We start from the raw sequence: 15,185 nt of genomic DNA on the forward strand, positions 1-15,185 counted from the left end.
AGTAAAGAGACTGCAAAGATATTAAAATGTTTTTAGTGTTTCTCTTTAGAATACAGATAATTATTTATGTACATGTTTCTGTATCTTCCAAATTATTTTAATGATCACATTGCTTTTAGAAACTGAACGGAAAAATACAAAAACCTTGTTTTTATTACTGGAAACATCAGGTGCAACTCAAGAGGCAAGACGAGGGAGGGGCCAGCGACCCGCCCCACTTGTGGGCGTGATGCGCCTCGTGGCACGGGACGTTTCTAGTCTCGGCGTCCCCGCGAGCACGCAGCCTGACCAGGCCTCACAGTGGGACGTTTGGAGCCTGGTGTTGGCAGATGCTGTGGCTGGGAGTCCAGAGCCTCACCCCGTCCCTGCGGGGCTGAGCCACAACTGCTCAGGTAGGAGGAGAATCAATCAGGTCTGCTTTAAAGCCTTTCTCTTTCAGTGACTGGGTGGGAAGCAACGGGGATGACCCTCCGGTGAAGCTCCAGTAAGTTAGGAAAACAGGAGCTCCTTTCTTCCTTCACACCCGAGGAATGAGGAATGTTGCTTATAGAAAGCCCTAATAAGTAGCCAAGAAATATCCCCTGCAGGCAGGTAGAAGACAGGTAGTTCCAAAGTGGTTTCCTGTCCGCTGCACCAGCTCGCCTTATCCTTCCCCAGTTTGGTGAGAAAGTAAAGACTAAGATCCCATTTGGTTTCCCAGTAACCGATTTTTTATTTTGTTTTGCTTTATTCTAACATATATTTCCTAATGAAGTGTATAATTTGAAGACATCTTCTTCTAGCCAAGTGGGAGATGATGACTACTAATTCAGAGTTCACATTTTATCATTTGCGATATGGGTTATTGTCTCTTTAACTCACCATATTACTGTGGATTTAAGACATTGAATATCAAGGAGTAGGATATTAGGGAGAGAAACAATCCAAGCTCCCTGTAAGACACGGACCATGTCATCATTTCTGTAAGCTAACATCATGCCTGGCATAAAATGCGTGCTCTGAAATGTCTGATGTATAAATGAGTAAGGGAATGAATGAATGAATGTCTTTCACAAGGACCTTGCCTTTCAAAGGTTGTTCAGCATGAGCAATGAAAAATAGGTTCAAGCTTTGTTTAAAATTTGCATTTTGTATTTATTACCCATAAAATATTAATAGGTGTCAGTAAGGGTCTCTGTTTTTGAAGCACCAGGGAAGTGTTTACCATTTTTAGTAAGCCTTAGTTTGAAATAAATGCATGAAAACATCATATTGTAAGTGTTTTTGTTTAACCCTTTATGATTAATTTTAATGTACTAACAGTATTATAACAGAAACTACCCTAAGTTCATTAAGTTCATCTTCTGAGCAGTGAAACCAACACCTTGGAAATTGATTACCACTTAGAAAACAACAAATGAGCATGAACTGTGGGCCACAGAACCTTAAAGTGATCTCCAGGCATAAACCCACACTTAATCCTTACTGCGGGAGTATTTTCTCTAATTAAGACACACAGTGACTAAAGCTACATCCCTCTACATAGAATTTGACTGCAAGTTGGTTTTTGTTGTTGTTCCTTTTATGTGACACATCCGTATGAAATAAATGAATAGGTGCCCCAACAATTGCAGTCCATAGTAACAAAAGCAATGCAAACACCATATGCTCAAGGGTTTTTAAATGCTTTTACAGCAGGAAGCCTGGAGTATTGTCTTTCAACTAGTGTAGAATATATTGAGTCATCTTGGAAAGTAACATTCAAGTTACAGCATTTTGCACTCGCGAAGAGCTTGCTGAGTGTTTTCAGGGATGTTATAAAATAAAATATTACAGCTATAAAGATAGCAAAATAAAGACTATAATTTATCACAGCTCTAGCTAAATTTCAAAATATACACAGTGAATGAGAATGAGTCACTGTGTAATAGAAAGAGCATTTTTCTAATTGTCTAATTTTTTAAAGAAAATTGCTGAACAATAGTAACAGCAAAAGCAAAACGATGATAATGATGGAACAATAGTTAACATTTATTGAGCAATTACTATTATCAGGAAACCTTCCTATGTTACGCTTCTCAACAATTACATGAGGCAGATATTATCAGTAACTCCATTTTGTAAATAAGAAAAGAGAAACCAATGGCTGTGACTGATATCAGAATTTCAAATATCTATATGATGAGGAAAATTACTGTAAAATTACTAGAAGGTAAAGATTCAGCTTTACCTTTACATTTTAGAAAGCCTCGAGGAACAAGGCCGGGCGCGGTGGCTCACACCTGTAATCCTAGCACTTTGGGAGGCCCAGGTGGGTGGATCAAGTTCAGGAGTTCAAGAAAGCCTCCAGGAATAAATGTATTTACATACTATATGATATAATATACATTTATGTACATGTATGTACATCTGTTCTGAAATCTGTAGAATTCATGTATTTTAACCACTAATATTTCACAATTTAGGCAACTTTAAAAGGTAATTGAATTGATGTGACACAGGATAGGTGTTAGAAAATGTCTCTTTAACCTTTATGAGTAAAAACTGAAGCTCAAGTCACACTGTCATGTAGAATGGGATGAGAAGTGGAAAATTGATATGGTTTTAAGTAGGCCATTTAAAAGGAAATGTTTCAGGAAGACTTGTATTAGAATTGCTGACAGAAATCAGCTTCTGATTTTGATTTATCTTTATAGACAAATTATTCTGTCTTGCTATTTATTTCAGATTTACCTAAATAAGTTGTGCCTTTCAAAAATAAGCATTATTATGTGGAATCAAAGTTAAGGAAGATTAATATCCTACAGAGGAAGGGAATTGTATATAACTCTGAGCAGAGGTTTTTAAAATGTTTGAAAATATTGGCCTTGCTTTTCTTCAGGGATCTTTAGCTCATTACTTATTGGGAAGATAGCTTCACATGTTAGCTTAAAAGTTACTGGCACTCAACCTGGTCTGTATTTCTCCGCTAGAATAACTTTCCTTAGGAAATTCCACATTGTGGGTGTTCATCTGATTTCACATGCATGAATGCTTCAGTGCTCTCCCACCGGTTCTCAATTAAATTCCTATTAGCCAGCATAACTCAAGCAGAAGAATTCAATGCTGTCTTGAACCATCACCAAAGTTATAGCTTGAGAAGACATTGCGTTATCACCCCTCCCCAAGAAAAAAAGTATGCATTTAACTTGTTAGAAATCTGCTCAATTTTGTTAACTTGAAGATGTAAGGAGCAAAACCATGATATAAATCGATTCTCATTCCTGTTGAACAGATATTTGAAAACCTAAGTTTAAGGTGAAGAAAGAAAGAATGACAATAGTCCTCTGTAACATACATTCTCAAACCTAATACATCTGGTCTCTTCTAGGGAGGGTGTGTGTGTGTGTGTGTGTGTGTGTGTGTGTGTGTGTGTGTATTTCAGGCATCTGAACCTTCTTACATATTGGGGCCAAGGATGAATTAAAGGCTTTCAAAAGTTCAGATCTCTGTTAATTTCCTCACCCTTTATATTTACCGATGTAGTTAACAGTGAGGGAGCATCATGTTAAACATGAGAGTCATTACCAGATTGAGAGAAAAGAGGGGAAATACATTAAAATTGACACCCTTTATGAACTTAAACATTTCAATCCAACAGACTACGTACAGAATGCCTGTAAGATGTTGCCCAGGTAGTCATTGACCAACTCGATGAATGTAGAAAATGAGGAAGTTCTGCCGTTCGTAAAAGCTTTATCTTCCGCAGTTGCCATTTCTCTTCCTGCTTTCCTCCCGTCGATCTTGCCTTCCATGGACCTTTCTGTTACTCCATCTGTTGTTACAGAATTTGTCTAACATCATGGTCATTTGGTTTTGTTCTTTCTTATTTTTCATTTCTGATCTCCACTTTTCTTTTTACCACCCTAATTCTCAATATTTTTTATTCTTTTACATCTTTCACATCTACAATATTCCTTCAAGACAATGGGATAAGGTTGAGATATAATGGGAGGGAGGTGCCATTTGAAAAGAATGCATCAGAGCCTGATTCATCTCTTACTCTAGGCTTGAGAGTGAAGCTGCTGTCTGGGATATTCACACCTGGAGGTGCTGCCCTACACTGGTGTAGGCTGATTTAGATGTACAGTGATGGCAGAGGCAGATTTATTTTGACAGCAGAACTCATCAAGCGAACTCTTTAGGCCCCTTTTCAACTAATGTTGGAATGTGGGAATGGAGAGGGGAATTAATTAAACTTTCTCATCAAATAAAATTCAGTAGTGTTTTCAGATGGGTTCTTTGAGTAAATGTTTAACAAAATTGAACTTCAGATTCCCTCTCAGCTCTATTTTTCCCTCTCAAGTAGTAACCATTTTTCCCTCGTTCTCAAAAGAGGACAAGGAAAACTTATTCTTCTGCATGGCGGCTGCACAGGAAAAAGGCCTTGTGTCACTGTCTTCTCCAGTTCCCACCATCTCCTAGGACTGGGTGTTGACTGAGGTAAGGTTGAGCCTGAGGTCACTGGTCTGGTCATTAGGTCACCATATATTCCAACTAATATAACAAACAGCTGCAGGGAGTTTGTGTCATAAGAAAACAGGCACAGAAGCTTTATTCCTCTCACCTCTGCCATAGCTAAATTTTTTAAATGATGACAATAATGGCTACAAAAAAATAGAATGAATGAATGAATAACACCTAGTATCTGACAGCACAAAAGGGTGACTACAGTCGATAATAATTTAAATGTATATTTAAAAGTAACTAAAAGAGTATCATTGGATTGTTTGCAACACAAAGGATAAATCCTTGAGGGGATGGATACCCCATTTTCCATGATGTGATTATTACGCATTGCATCCCTATGTCAAAACATCTCATGTCTCCCATAAATATATGTTCAGCTATGTGGTTACACCTACTATGTACCCACAAATAATGAAAATAAAAAATTATTTTTAAAACGATAAAAAAATTGAAGAAAAGAAAAGAATAATAATTATGACAATGAAAGTGAGCAACTGCTACATGTTCAGTGCTGCTTGCCCTGGTTTTGGGAACCTTCAGAAATGTAGTCGGGGAATCTCTTTCAGCCTATCTACCATACACACCGTCTGATAATTTCTAAGCCACTAACATGAATTGCATTTCATTTGTTTTGTGTGGTTTTACCCTCCTGGAGAATTTTGAAGAAAACACCTCCTAACTATCAAATCTTTACCCTGCCTTCTTGCTTGTATTCTTAGACAATGCAAAGATTGTAGGTAAGGGAGTAGGGGATGTGTGTTTTGGGAAAATTGCCTTGTATAAACTCAGAGTCTCGTATGTAAAATTTCAAGCTGTCTTGACCTGTGATTTTCTTAATGTAAACTTTTTATTACTGCACAACATACTTTTGGTAAAAGGCAAAAATAGTAAATTTAATCAAATGAACACATTGGTGTAACCAGCTCTTAGATCCAGAAATGATGGTACCAGTAAGCCCAGGAGCTCCTTCTGTTCCATTCCAGTTACCACTCACAATCTCAAGGGCAACCACCAATCCGGCACCTAACACCACAAATTAGTTTTGCCTAACTTTGATCTTTATTTAAATGAATTATACAATATATATTCTTTTGTATCTGGCTGCTTTCACTCCACATTTTATTTTTGAAATTCTTCCATGTGGTTGCTTGTAGTTTTAATTTATTTATTCTCACTGCTAATAATATTTTTCCATTGTATAAATATACCACAATGTTTTTATTTTTTCTATGATTCATGGGCATTTGGAATGTTTATAGTGCTACTGTGAACATTCTTGTGTGCATTTCTGCTGGGTATATGGGAAAAAAATTATCCCAGTACAGGATATAGGAGGAAGCAGATGCTGCCAAGCAGCTTTTCAAATTGGTTGTACCAACTTTCATTTATATCTGCTTTGTGTAAAAGCTCCATTTATGCCATATATTTGCCAATACTAGGTGTTGTCCATCTTCTTAAGTTTAACCTTCTGGTGGATTTGGTGTGATATCAACCTGTGGTTTTGCTTTGCATTCTGGTGATGACTAATGGGAGTTTACAGACCATTTGGAGATCATCTTTTGTCATATGTCTATTAAAATGGTTAGCCCATTTCTCTACTGGGTTTTTTTCATCTGTCTTCTTTTATAGAAGTTCTTTATATATTCTGGATACAAATCCATATCAAATATATGTACAATAGATATTTTCTGTCATTCCATGAATTGTAATTTCATTTTTAAAGCTGTGTTTTGATGAACAAAAATTATTATATATAATATAATCCAATTTATTTTTATATTCTGTTCAAGAAATCTTTGCCAAGCTGTAAAATCATCCTTTTTTCTTCTAAAGCATTAATGTTGTTTTCTTGTGTGTGTTTTGAGACAGAGTTTCGCTTTTGTTACCCAGGCTGGAGTGCAATGGCACGATCTCGGCTCACCGCAACCTCCGCCTCCTGGGTTCAGGCAGTTCTCCTGCCTCAGCCTCCTGAGTAGCTGGGATTACAAGCACGCGCCACCATGCCCAGCTAATTTTTTTGTATCTTTAGTAGAGACGGGGTTTCACCATGTTGACCAGGATGGTCTCGATATCTTGACCTCATGATCCACCCGCCTCGGCCTCCCAAAGTGCTGGGATTACAGGCTTGAGAATGTTGGTTTTTTTACATTTACCTTTGCAATGCATTTGGAATTTATTTTGTGCATTATATAAGATAGGTATCAAAATTTACTTGCTGCATTTCATTTAGGCCAGCACCATTTATTTAAAAAGACCATAATTCTAGTTTCTGACTTAGTCTGTTTTCTGTTGCTATAGCAGAATACCTGAGACTGGGTAATTTATTTTAAAAAGAGATTTATTTGGCTTACAATTCTGGAGGCTGAGAAGTCCAGGAAACATGGCAGCAGCATCTGCTGTTTCTGGTGAGGAACTCATGCTGCATTACTACATGGCAAAGAAGCAGAGAGGAAGCAGACTTTTTATTCTGTTCGGGTGTTGTAATTTATCCTTGCATCAAAGCATGCTGCCTTCCTTACTATAGCTTTACTTTTAGTAATTCTTATTATCTGGCCAAGTCAGTCAGCATTGTTCTCCTCAAGAGGAACATGGGTATTCTTGGCCCTTTGTATTTCCATATTAAATGTGAAATTTGTTGTGGCTTGACTTATGAGTGAGCTATTGTCAGTTTTCACAAAAGTTTCAGGTGCACTTGAAAAGAATGTACATTCTGACTTTCTTTGTTGCAAGATTTGACATGTCTATTAAGTCAAGTTTGCGACTTACGGTACACTGAGCTCCTATGTTCTTGAAGGTTTTCCTTACTTTTTCCTTTCTTCCTTCCTTTCTTTTTTTGTCTGAAATTCCATCAGCCATTGACAGAGGTGTGTTACAATTTCCCACTAGAATTGGAGATTTGTCAGTTTCTCCTTTTATTCATCAATGTTTTCTATTTTATGTATTTAAAATCCATGTTAATCACTGAAGACAGATTTAAATTGTGCTGTCTTCTCCTTGTATAGTTCCCTGTAGCATCCTTAGGGATGAGGGGTCATGAACAGGTAAGTAACTTGGAAGCTCCAAGGAGGTCCTTCAAGGCTAAAATTCAGATCTCTGAGGAGAGAGTGTGACCAGGGAAAGTCACTAAGACAGGGTTCACTTGTCTCAGAACTAGGAGAGCAACGTGGCTGTGGTGATGAGGAAATTTGACAAAAGAATACCTGCACTGACTATAAGACTGCAAAACTTTCTTATCTTCACTTCAGAGTCTTCCACTTTGCCATCCTGCCCCATGAATGTACAGAAATTGGCATTATGTACTGAATGGTAAAAGAGCTCTGTGCTTGAGGCTCCCACGTTTACCCAAAGCTGTACAGGTTTCAACATTACCCACCAGTGCCCCTCCTTCAATGAAACGTTGAGATGCTCACACTCTTCCCCATGTCTACAATTAGCAAATGCCCCCAGAAGATGCCCCTGTAAAAGTCAGTTCGCTTTGATAAGGGAGTTATACCCTCACCATAGCCTCCCTAGCTATATTCAAACAAATGATTTGGTCTTTTACTCCGCTTTTCTATTAGTTCTCAATGGAAGTTCTGATCTGCTACTCCATCCCACCCATAAGCAGAGTGTAATGTGTAACTGTTTGAATGATGTATTGTTAGATTCCATTTGTTAAAACAGTCCATTTTAAAGTATGTCTTAGACATGGGCAAGGACTTCATGACTAAAACACCAAAAGATATGGAAACAAAAGACAAAATTGACAAATGGGATCTAATTAAACTAAAGAGCTTCTGCACAGCAAAAGAAACTATCATTAGAGTGAATTGGCAACCAACAGAATGGGAAAAAATTTTTGTAATCTACCCATCTGACAAAGAACTAATATCCAGAATGTACAAAAAACTTAAACAAATGTACAAGAAAAGAACAAAGAACCTCATCAAATAGTGAGCAAAGGATATGAACAGACACTTCCCAAAAGAAGACATTTATGCAGCCAAAAAGTCTATAAAAAAAAAAGCTCATCATCACTGCTCATTAGAGAAATGCAAATCAAAACCACATGGAGATACCATCTCATACCAGTTAGAATGGCAATCATTAAAAACCTGAAGACAACAGATGCTGGAGAGGATGTGGAGAAATAGGAATGCTTTTACACTGTTGGTTGGAGTGTAAATTAGCTCAACCATTGTGGAAGGCAGTGTGGTGATTCCTCAAGAATCTAGAAATAGAAATTCCATTTGTCCCAGCAATCCCATTACCAGGTATATACCCAAAGGATTATAAATCGTTCTATTATAAACACACATGCACACTTATGTTTATTGCAGCACTGTTCACAATAGCAAAGACTTGGAACCAACCCAAATGCCCATCAATGATAGACTGGAGAAAGAAAATGTGGCACATATACACCATGGAATACTATGCAGCCATAAAAAAGGATGAGTTAATCTCCTTTGCAGGGACATGGATGAAGCTGGTAACCATCATTCTCAGCAAACTGACACAAGAACAGAAAACCAAACACCACATGTTCTCTCTCATAAGTGGGTATTGAACAGTGAGAACACATGGACACAGAGAGATGAACATCACACACTGGGGTCTGTCAGGGAAGTGGGGAGCTAGGGGAGAGATAGCAAGGGGTCAGGAGATAGGGGAGGGATAGCCTTAGGAGAAATACCTAACGTAGATGACGAGGTGATGGATGCAGCAAACCACCACGGCACGTGTATACCTATGTAACAAACCTGCGTGTTCTGCACATGTACCCCAGAACTTTAAGTATAATAAATAAATAAATAAAATAAAGTATGTATTCCTTTTAAAGTTTTGCACAAACCAAAATATTTTTTTCCAAGCAGTTCTTCTATGGATTTTTTTTGCTGAGAACAACTGGGGAAATATTAGTGGATGATTAATATGCAATCAGTCCTCAAATATTTCTACAGTCTGTAAACCTGTAAATCTTCATTAAATGTAATTGAAACATGATTGAAAAAGTTAAACATTATATTTCTAAACTATTTTGATATTTTCCCCATCTTAATTCTCAAGCTAATTTTTCTCGCAGACAAATGCATTTCCACAAAGTAAGTATCATTATTTACCCTAGAAAAAGATTCAGAAGAAATATTCAAATAGTACTAAAACACTATACAAGTAAGAAATTAAATTATTAACTTTTTAATCTTGGATAAGTATATATAAATTCCAAATGGTTAGTTTGAAAGCACTTCATAATTATATTACCTTTAGTAAAATATCAAAGAAAGAATCTTGCAAAGAATCTGGTAAGCCCTACTTTTGGCTCAGCTGTTTATGGTGTGAAATGGCTTGACATGCTTATGTAGATAAGTAGATCATTTTTTACTATCTTTGTCTCTACTGAGTTCTATAATAAGTATCATACAACATTGGGCCATTTATCCTCAGGGTAATCATATGAAAAAAATCTCAACCAACAGTTTCTCAAGTGTTAAAAATGAGCCTTTATTCTGCAACTTGTAAAAGGAAGGACAGTGTAGGGATTAAGTTAATATGCACGGTAAACATATTATAAAATATTAAAATCACAATGGTGAAAGCTTTATCATATGAGATGTTTGGGAATTATAGGATTTCTACGTTCATCTCTACCTGTCTCCATTCCACTTCAAAAGATACTTTACAGTGATATATAATGATCTAAGATGAAAATAAATATTGCTTTCAACCTCCACAGAACATAATCAAGGAGCAGTCTCATCTTCATGCCTCGGGTTCTCTTTGTGAGATAATAGTGGAAAATGCTGTTCATTCATTACCCATAGTGTACCCATTCCAGGGGATCGTGTTATTTCAAGGTGCGCGTGTATAACACTGGAAGGTAGATCAGCCATCCCTGTTTGTGAGACGTGTTCCACAATTGTACACGCTGTTCTTCAGGACACAAAATCCTCAGGGAACAAATGTTCCTGAGGATTGACTCAATTTTCATGTAAATATTAATTGTCAACTTGCTATTTTTAGGAAGAAAAATTATACAGATGTGTTTTTATGTATAAACAGTTTCACAATGTAAAACAAGGTACCAATAATTAAACACTATTAGTATGTTTCATGTATAAATACTATATATAAATATATATACAGTGAATACATAGAAACCCATACATGCAGTAGAATATATAGAAAGCACAATTTTTTTATTGCATTTTAGGTTTTACTTGTGAAGAACATGCAAGATTATTGCATAGGTACACACGGGGCAGTGTGATTTGCTGCCTTCCTCCCCATCACCTATATCTGGCATTTCTCCCCATGACATCTCTCCCCAACTCCCCACCCCCTGCTGTCCCTCCCCTATTCCATCAACCCCCCGCCCACATAGACCCCAGTGTGTGATGGAGAGCACAATATTTAACACCATAATAGCTGTCCTCTGTAGAGAACTTATTGTGGGCCAGATAATGCATTAGTTCTTAACACATGTTACTTTGTCAATCTTTCAATGATCTCTATGAGGAATTAATTAGTATTCATGTTTTTTGGATAAGAAAACCAAGATACATCAACGTTAAGTAACTTGCTGAAACTTTCTTCAGCAAAGAAAAGACAGAGTTAGGATTGGAACTTATATCTCTCCAAATCCAAAATTCATGTCCTGCCTTCTGTGCTACTTCGGTTCTTGAGTTTGGAACATCCAAGAAAGATGGATAGCATCTCTGATCTCTTGCTCCAGAGCTCCTGTGAAGCGCAATCCATTTTATTTATCTCTGTATTCCCCCAGGAATTAGCCCTGTATTTTTACCTAGCAGGAACTCAACAAGATTTTGTTGACTAAATGGATGAGTGAATGTCTACCAATAATTCATTCTCACAAACTGATCTTTCAAAAGAGTAGCCATTTAGACTTTCAAGTGTTTCTTTAGCATCAACAGCTAAGGCAGCGTCTGTCTTTCTGGCAGACTACTTCTTCCGTTCAAGCCCAGCTAGCTACCAGTGTTACCTAAGCAAAATAAAGCACATGAATGCATTGGCTCGGCGCCAACCTGATTCACCAGACCACCTATATCAGTATCCCCTGAAGTAAGCTAGCCGTGAATATGCTTATGTCACCAGAAAAGTAGATTACCAAACAAATAATTTTCTGGGAAAATTTGCTCTAGCATTTAGTACTTCAAAAGAAGCATGAAAAGAATTATAATAATATCTGAACCTTGTAAGACATTTTCAAAGTTTATTTTGTGGCAGTATTGTTTTTTGCTAATACTTTTCAATTCAAGCGGCGGGGGTTGGAGTCGGAAAGTCAGGAGGTGGAACGTATACCATAACCGTTTGCATGTTGTGAACCTCGGGTATTTTCAGTACAGCCCTCTTCCACTTACTAAACATGTAAATTCCTGTGCATTACCCCAGACATACTAAATCAATTTCTGTGGGGTCTGCAACCTAGGAGGCCTCAGGGGATTCTGATGCATACTAAAATAGTATCTCCCACTAAACTATAACTTCATGTGAGTATAGGCATCCCAGTACCAACACTGGTCATGACAGAGTTATTGCTTAGTAAATCATCAATGAATGATTGAATTAATTAATTCTTAAGAAAAAAGGGAATATTTAAAGTCACCACTGTATAATCCACCCTTACTCTGCCTACTTTATGACATGAGTTTGTGCTTCTAACAGCTGAGAACATTATGATTTTAACAAATAAATTTTGAGGATATTATGTTTTTAACAAATAAATTTTGATTTACTTTATGGATGGATATAATGGAGCTTAGAACCAGAGCTTGTAGACCAACTTCAGTCCTACCATTGCCACTACATAGGGATGTCCCCCCCACCCAGCCCTCATGGTTAGAGTAAAGGTGTTATAATAGATTTACCCTGTGATTTCCCTCCAATGCTAAAAATTTATTTTATTTTTACTTTGGTGGTGACCAGCCTTCCGTCTGGTACTCTATGATGTCATGAATTGGGAAAAGAAAAATCACCATTTTGCAATCATTATAATTTAGATTGGTTCAGGCAAGAATCCCCAGTGGACGCTAAATTGAGGGAGGAAAGTTGGATGGGGAAGCAGGAAATTGCGTGGTCTCAAAGTGTCTTGCTGCAGACTGCACATAAGATGCAAGGGGATCATATGTAACTATAATCTGGAAAAACTAGATAACATCTTGACCGGGTCCTCAAAACTGACATCACCAAAGAGAAGCAAGTGGACGTTGTCTGCCCCCAAATGTGATTCCCTGAGAAACACACAGCATCGTTCATTCTGTAGTTTTCTGGCTGAGGCCGCTTAACCTGAATCTAATCATGAGAAAGTATTAGAAAGATCCAAACTGAGGCAGATGCTGTAAAATAGCTGCGTGGACTCCTCAAAACTGGCAATGTCAAGGAAGACAGAAAAAGGGCTAAAGAAAGAACTATTCCAGAGTAAAGAAACCAAAGAGGGGTGACAACTACATACAATATATTGTCCTGGGGAAAAAAAAATACTAACAGGATGTTATTGAGACAGCTGACAAAACAGACAAAATAGGGATAGGGACTGTAGAATACATAATAGTATCATATCAGTGTTAACATCCCTGCATTTGATAACTGTATTATGTTACAGCAAAGAAATATCCTCGATCTTAGGGAATGTGCACTGAAGCTTTAAGGGGTAATGAGGCTTGATGTATACAACTTACTTTCAAATGGCTTAGCAAAAGTAATGTAAATGTATTTGTGTGTGTGCCTATACATTTCTGAATGTGCGTGCATACACACACACACACACACACACACGTTAGGGAAAGAGAATTATAAATGTGACCAAGATGTTTAAAACTAGTAAAGCACAATTTTGAGGTCTTGATAGTCGTACAACTTTTCTGTAAATTTAAACTTATTTTAAACAAACACTTGTGGATTTTTAAAAGACGCACTTCCCACCTCTCAGTTGCTTTAACTTTAAAACATGTTTGATAACAATTAGTTAAGTAAATTGAAGGGTAGTTCAAAAGAAGAAATCTTCAGAGTTACTGTCCATTAATTTTGCAGGTCTCTGCAAACAAAGCTCTGAACTGTCGGACATCCGTTTCTTCATTTAAAAACTGAGACGACAGTTTGCCTTGTGTATTGTGGTGGGAGGCGGTGGAGGAAGGTAGAGAGAATTCTGAGGGAGCTGCAAGATGTGGTTGAAGCGCTGGTTTATTATGTGACCACAAACAGGTCATTTCACCTGCGTAAGACTCCATTTCTTCATCCACAAAATAAAGAGATGAGAGTATTTTGAAAGCCTCTTCGTCTCTATACTTCTACAGTTCAGAGTTATGGTTTAAGAAACCAACTGTGAAAGTCTGAGAATTAAGAACTTTATAAACAGGATTAAAGAGTTGACCAATGTTAAATGAAATTGTGTTTTCTTTACACATTTATATAGCCTCTTACATAAATAGAAACTTGGATTCCTTTTACAAGAAGACAGAGCAGTGTTTGCAAAGAAAGAGAACGAGATTCGAACTTTGTCTCAAGACGCTCATGAATTTGGCAAGCTGATTGCATTTATGTTTCAAGAAGAAATGTAGCCAAAGGTCTCTAAAGTATGCTGACACATTACTTCCTCTGCTTTCATATTCCTGCCACAGCAAATGAGTTATTGTTTTTACAAATTGTATTAAGGATTTTTGAAAAATACAATTGATTCCTCATGGACCACACTTATAATGACTGCAAGTTGTACAATTATCACTTCTCCAAAAAAGACTGCTTTTTCTGAGGGTTTTGGTTCTGAATAAGCCATGCTGTATGTCAACAAAGAGTGAGAGAAATTATTTACTCCCTAACAAAGACTAAAGTAAAAAGGACCAGGGTAGGTACATCATAAATATTGTTGACTTAGAGTAACAATAAAAATTAAAAAGAAAAAAGAAAAAATCAGGATGCTGCAGTGCCTAGAGAAGCTTTCCATTTTGAAGCCGATTTGTAAAAAGCTAACAGATATAGGTGACTGTCTAATTTTCAGCTTTTGTAAAGTGATGCAACAACAATGACAAAAAGATACTTTAGAATGATCTAAAGATACCATCATCAATTAGTAAGTACCATCATCAATATAGGATAGTATAGTAAGATACCATCATCAGTCTTGTAAAGTAATATACCATCATCAATTCTTCCAATCAACAAATATTTACTGTGTACCTACTCTGTGTTGAGCACATTCTGAGTATATAGCAGTGAACTAAGTATACAAAGTGCAGTCTCTCACATTCTGCTGGGAGAATATAGATATGAATGAAATACAGAGAAGTCAACACCACTCTGATACGTGGCATGGAGAGATTTAAAATCCACAACTTGGTGGGGCTTCTCATCAGAGAAGGCTTCTTTGGGAACAAATATTTAAGCTATGATCTGAATAACATAAAAAAACACGGTGGAAAGAATATACTAGCTGAACCAGTGCAAAGGTTCTAAGTTGGGAATTAACTTTTTAAACTGGAAGAACAGAATGAATGCCAGGTGGCTGGAACACAGTAGACCAAGGGGGAAAGGTTTGTGATAAGTTTTCAAAGGACACAGAAGCATCAGAGATTGTATTCTCTTCTAGGTGTTATGGGCAGCCATTTAAATGTCTTTAGTAAGAATGAGGTGGGATCTGATTTTCATTTAAAAGGATGACCTGGGTTGCTGTGTACGAGGAGCAATTGCAATAATCTAGACAG

At 37.1% G+C, this 15,185-nt stretch overlaps 1 protein-coding gene across 1 annotated transcript in view; it reads left to right on the forward strand.

The window, feature by feature from the left end:
* The first annotated feature begins 216 nt into the window (after positions 1–216).
* The window catches only part of SPATA16 (spermatogenesis associated 16), a 253,666-nt gene continuing 238,697 nt past the window's right edge, over positions 217–15,185 (forward strand). The window contains exon 1 of the mRNA XM_035278772.3: positions 217–392. Coding sequence (XP_035134663.3) covers positions 230–392 — 163 coding nt within the window. The 5' untranslated portion in view covers positions 217–229. The remainder of the gene's footprint in view (positions 393–15,185) is intronic.

This window comes from Callithrix jacchus, chromosome 17, assembly GCF_049354715.1.
Source record: "Callithrix jacchus isolate 240 chromosome 17, calJac240_pri, whole genome shotgun sequence".
In the NCBI taxonomy this organism is placed as follows: Eukaryota; Metazoa; Chordata; class Mammalia; order Primates; family Cebidae; genus Callithrix; species Callithrix jacchus.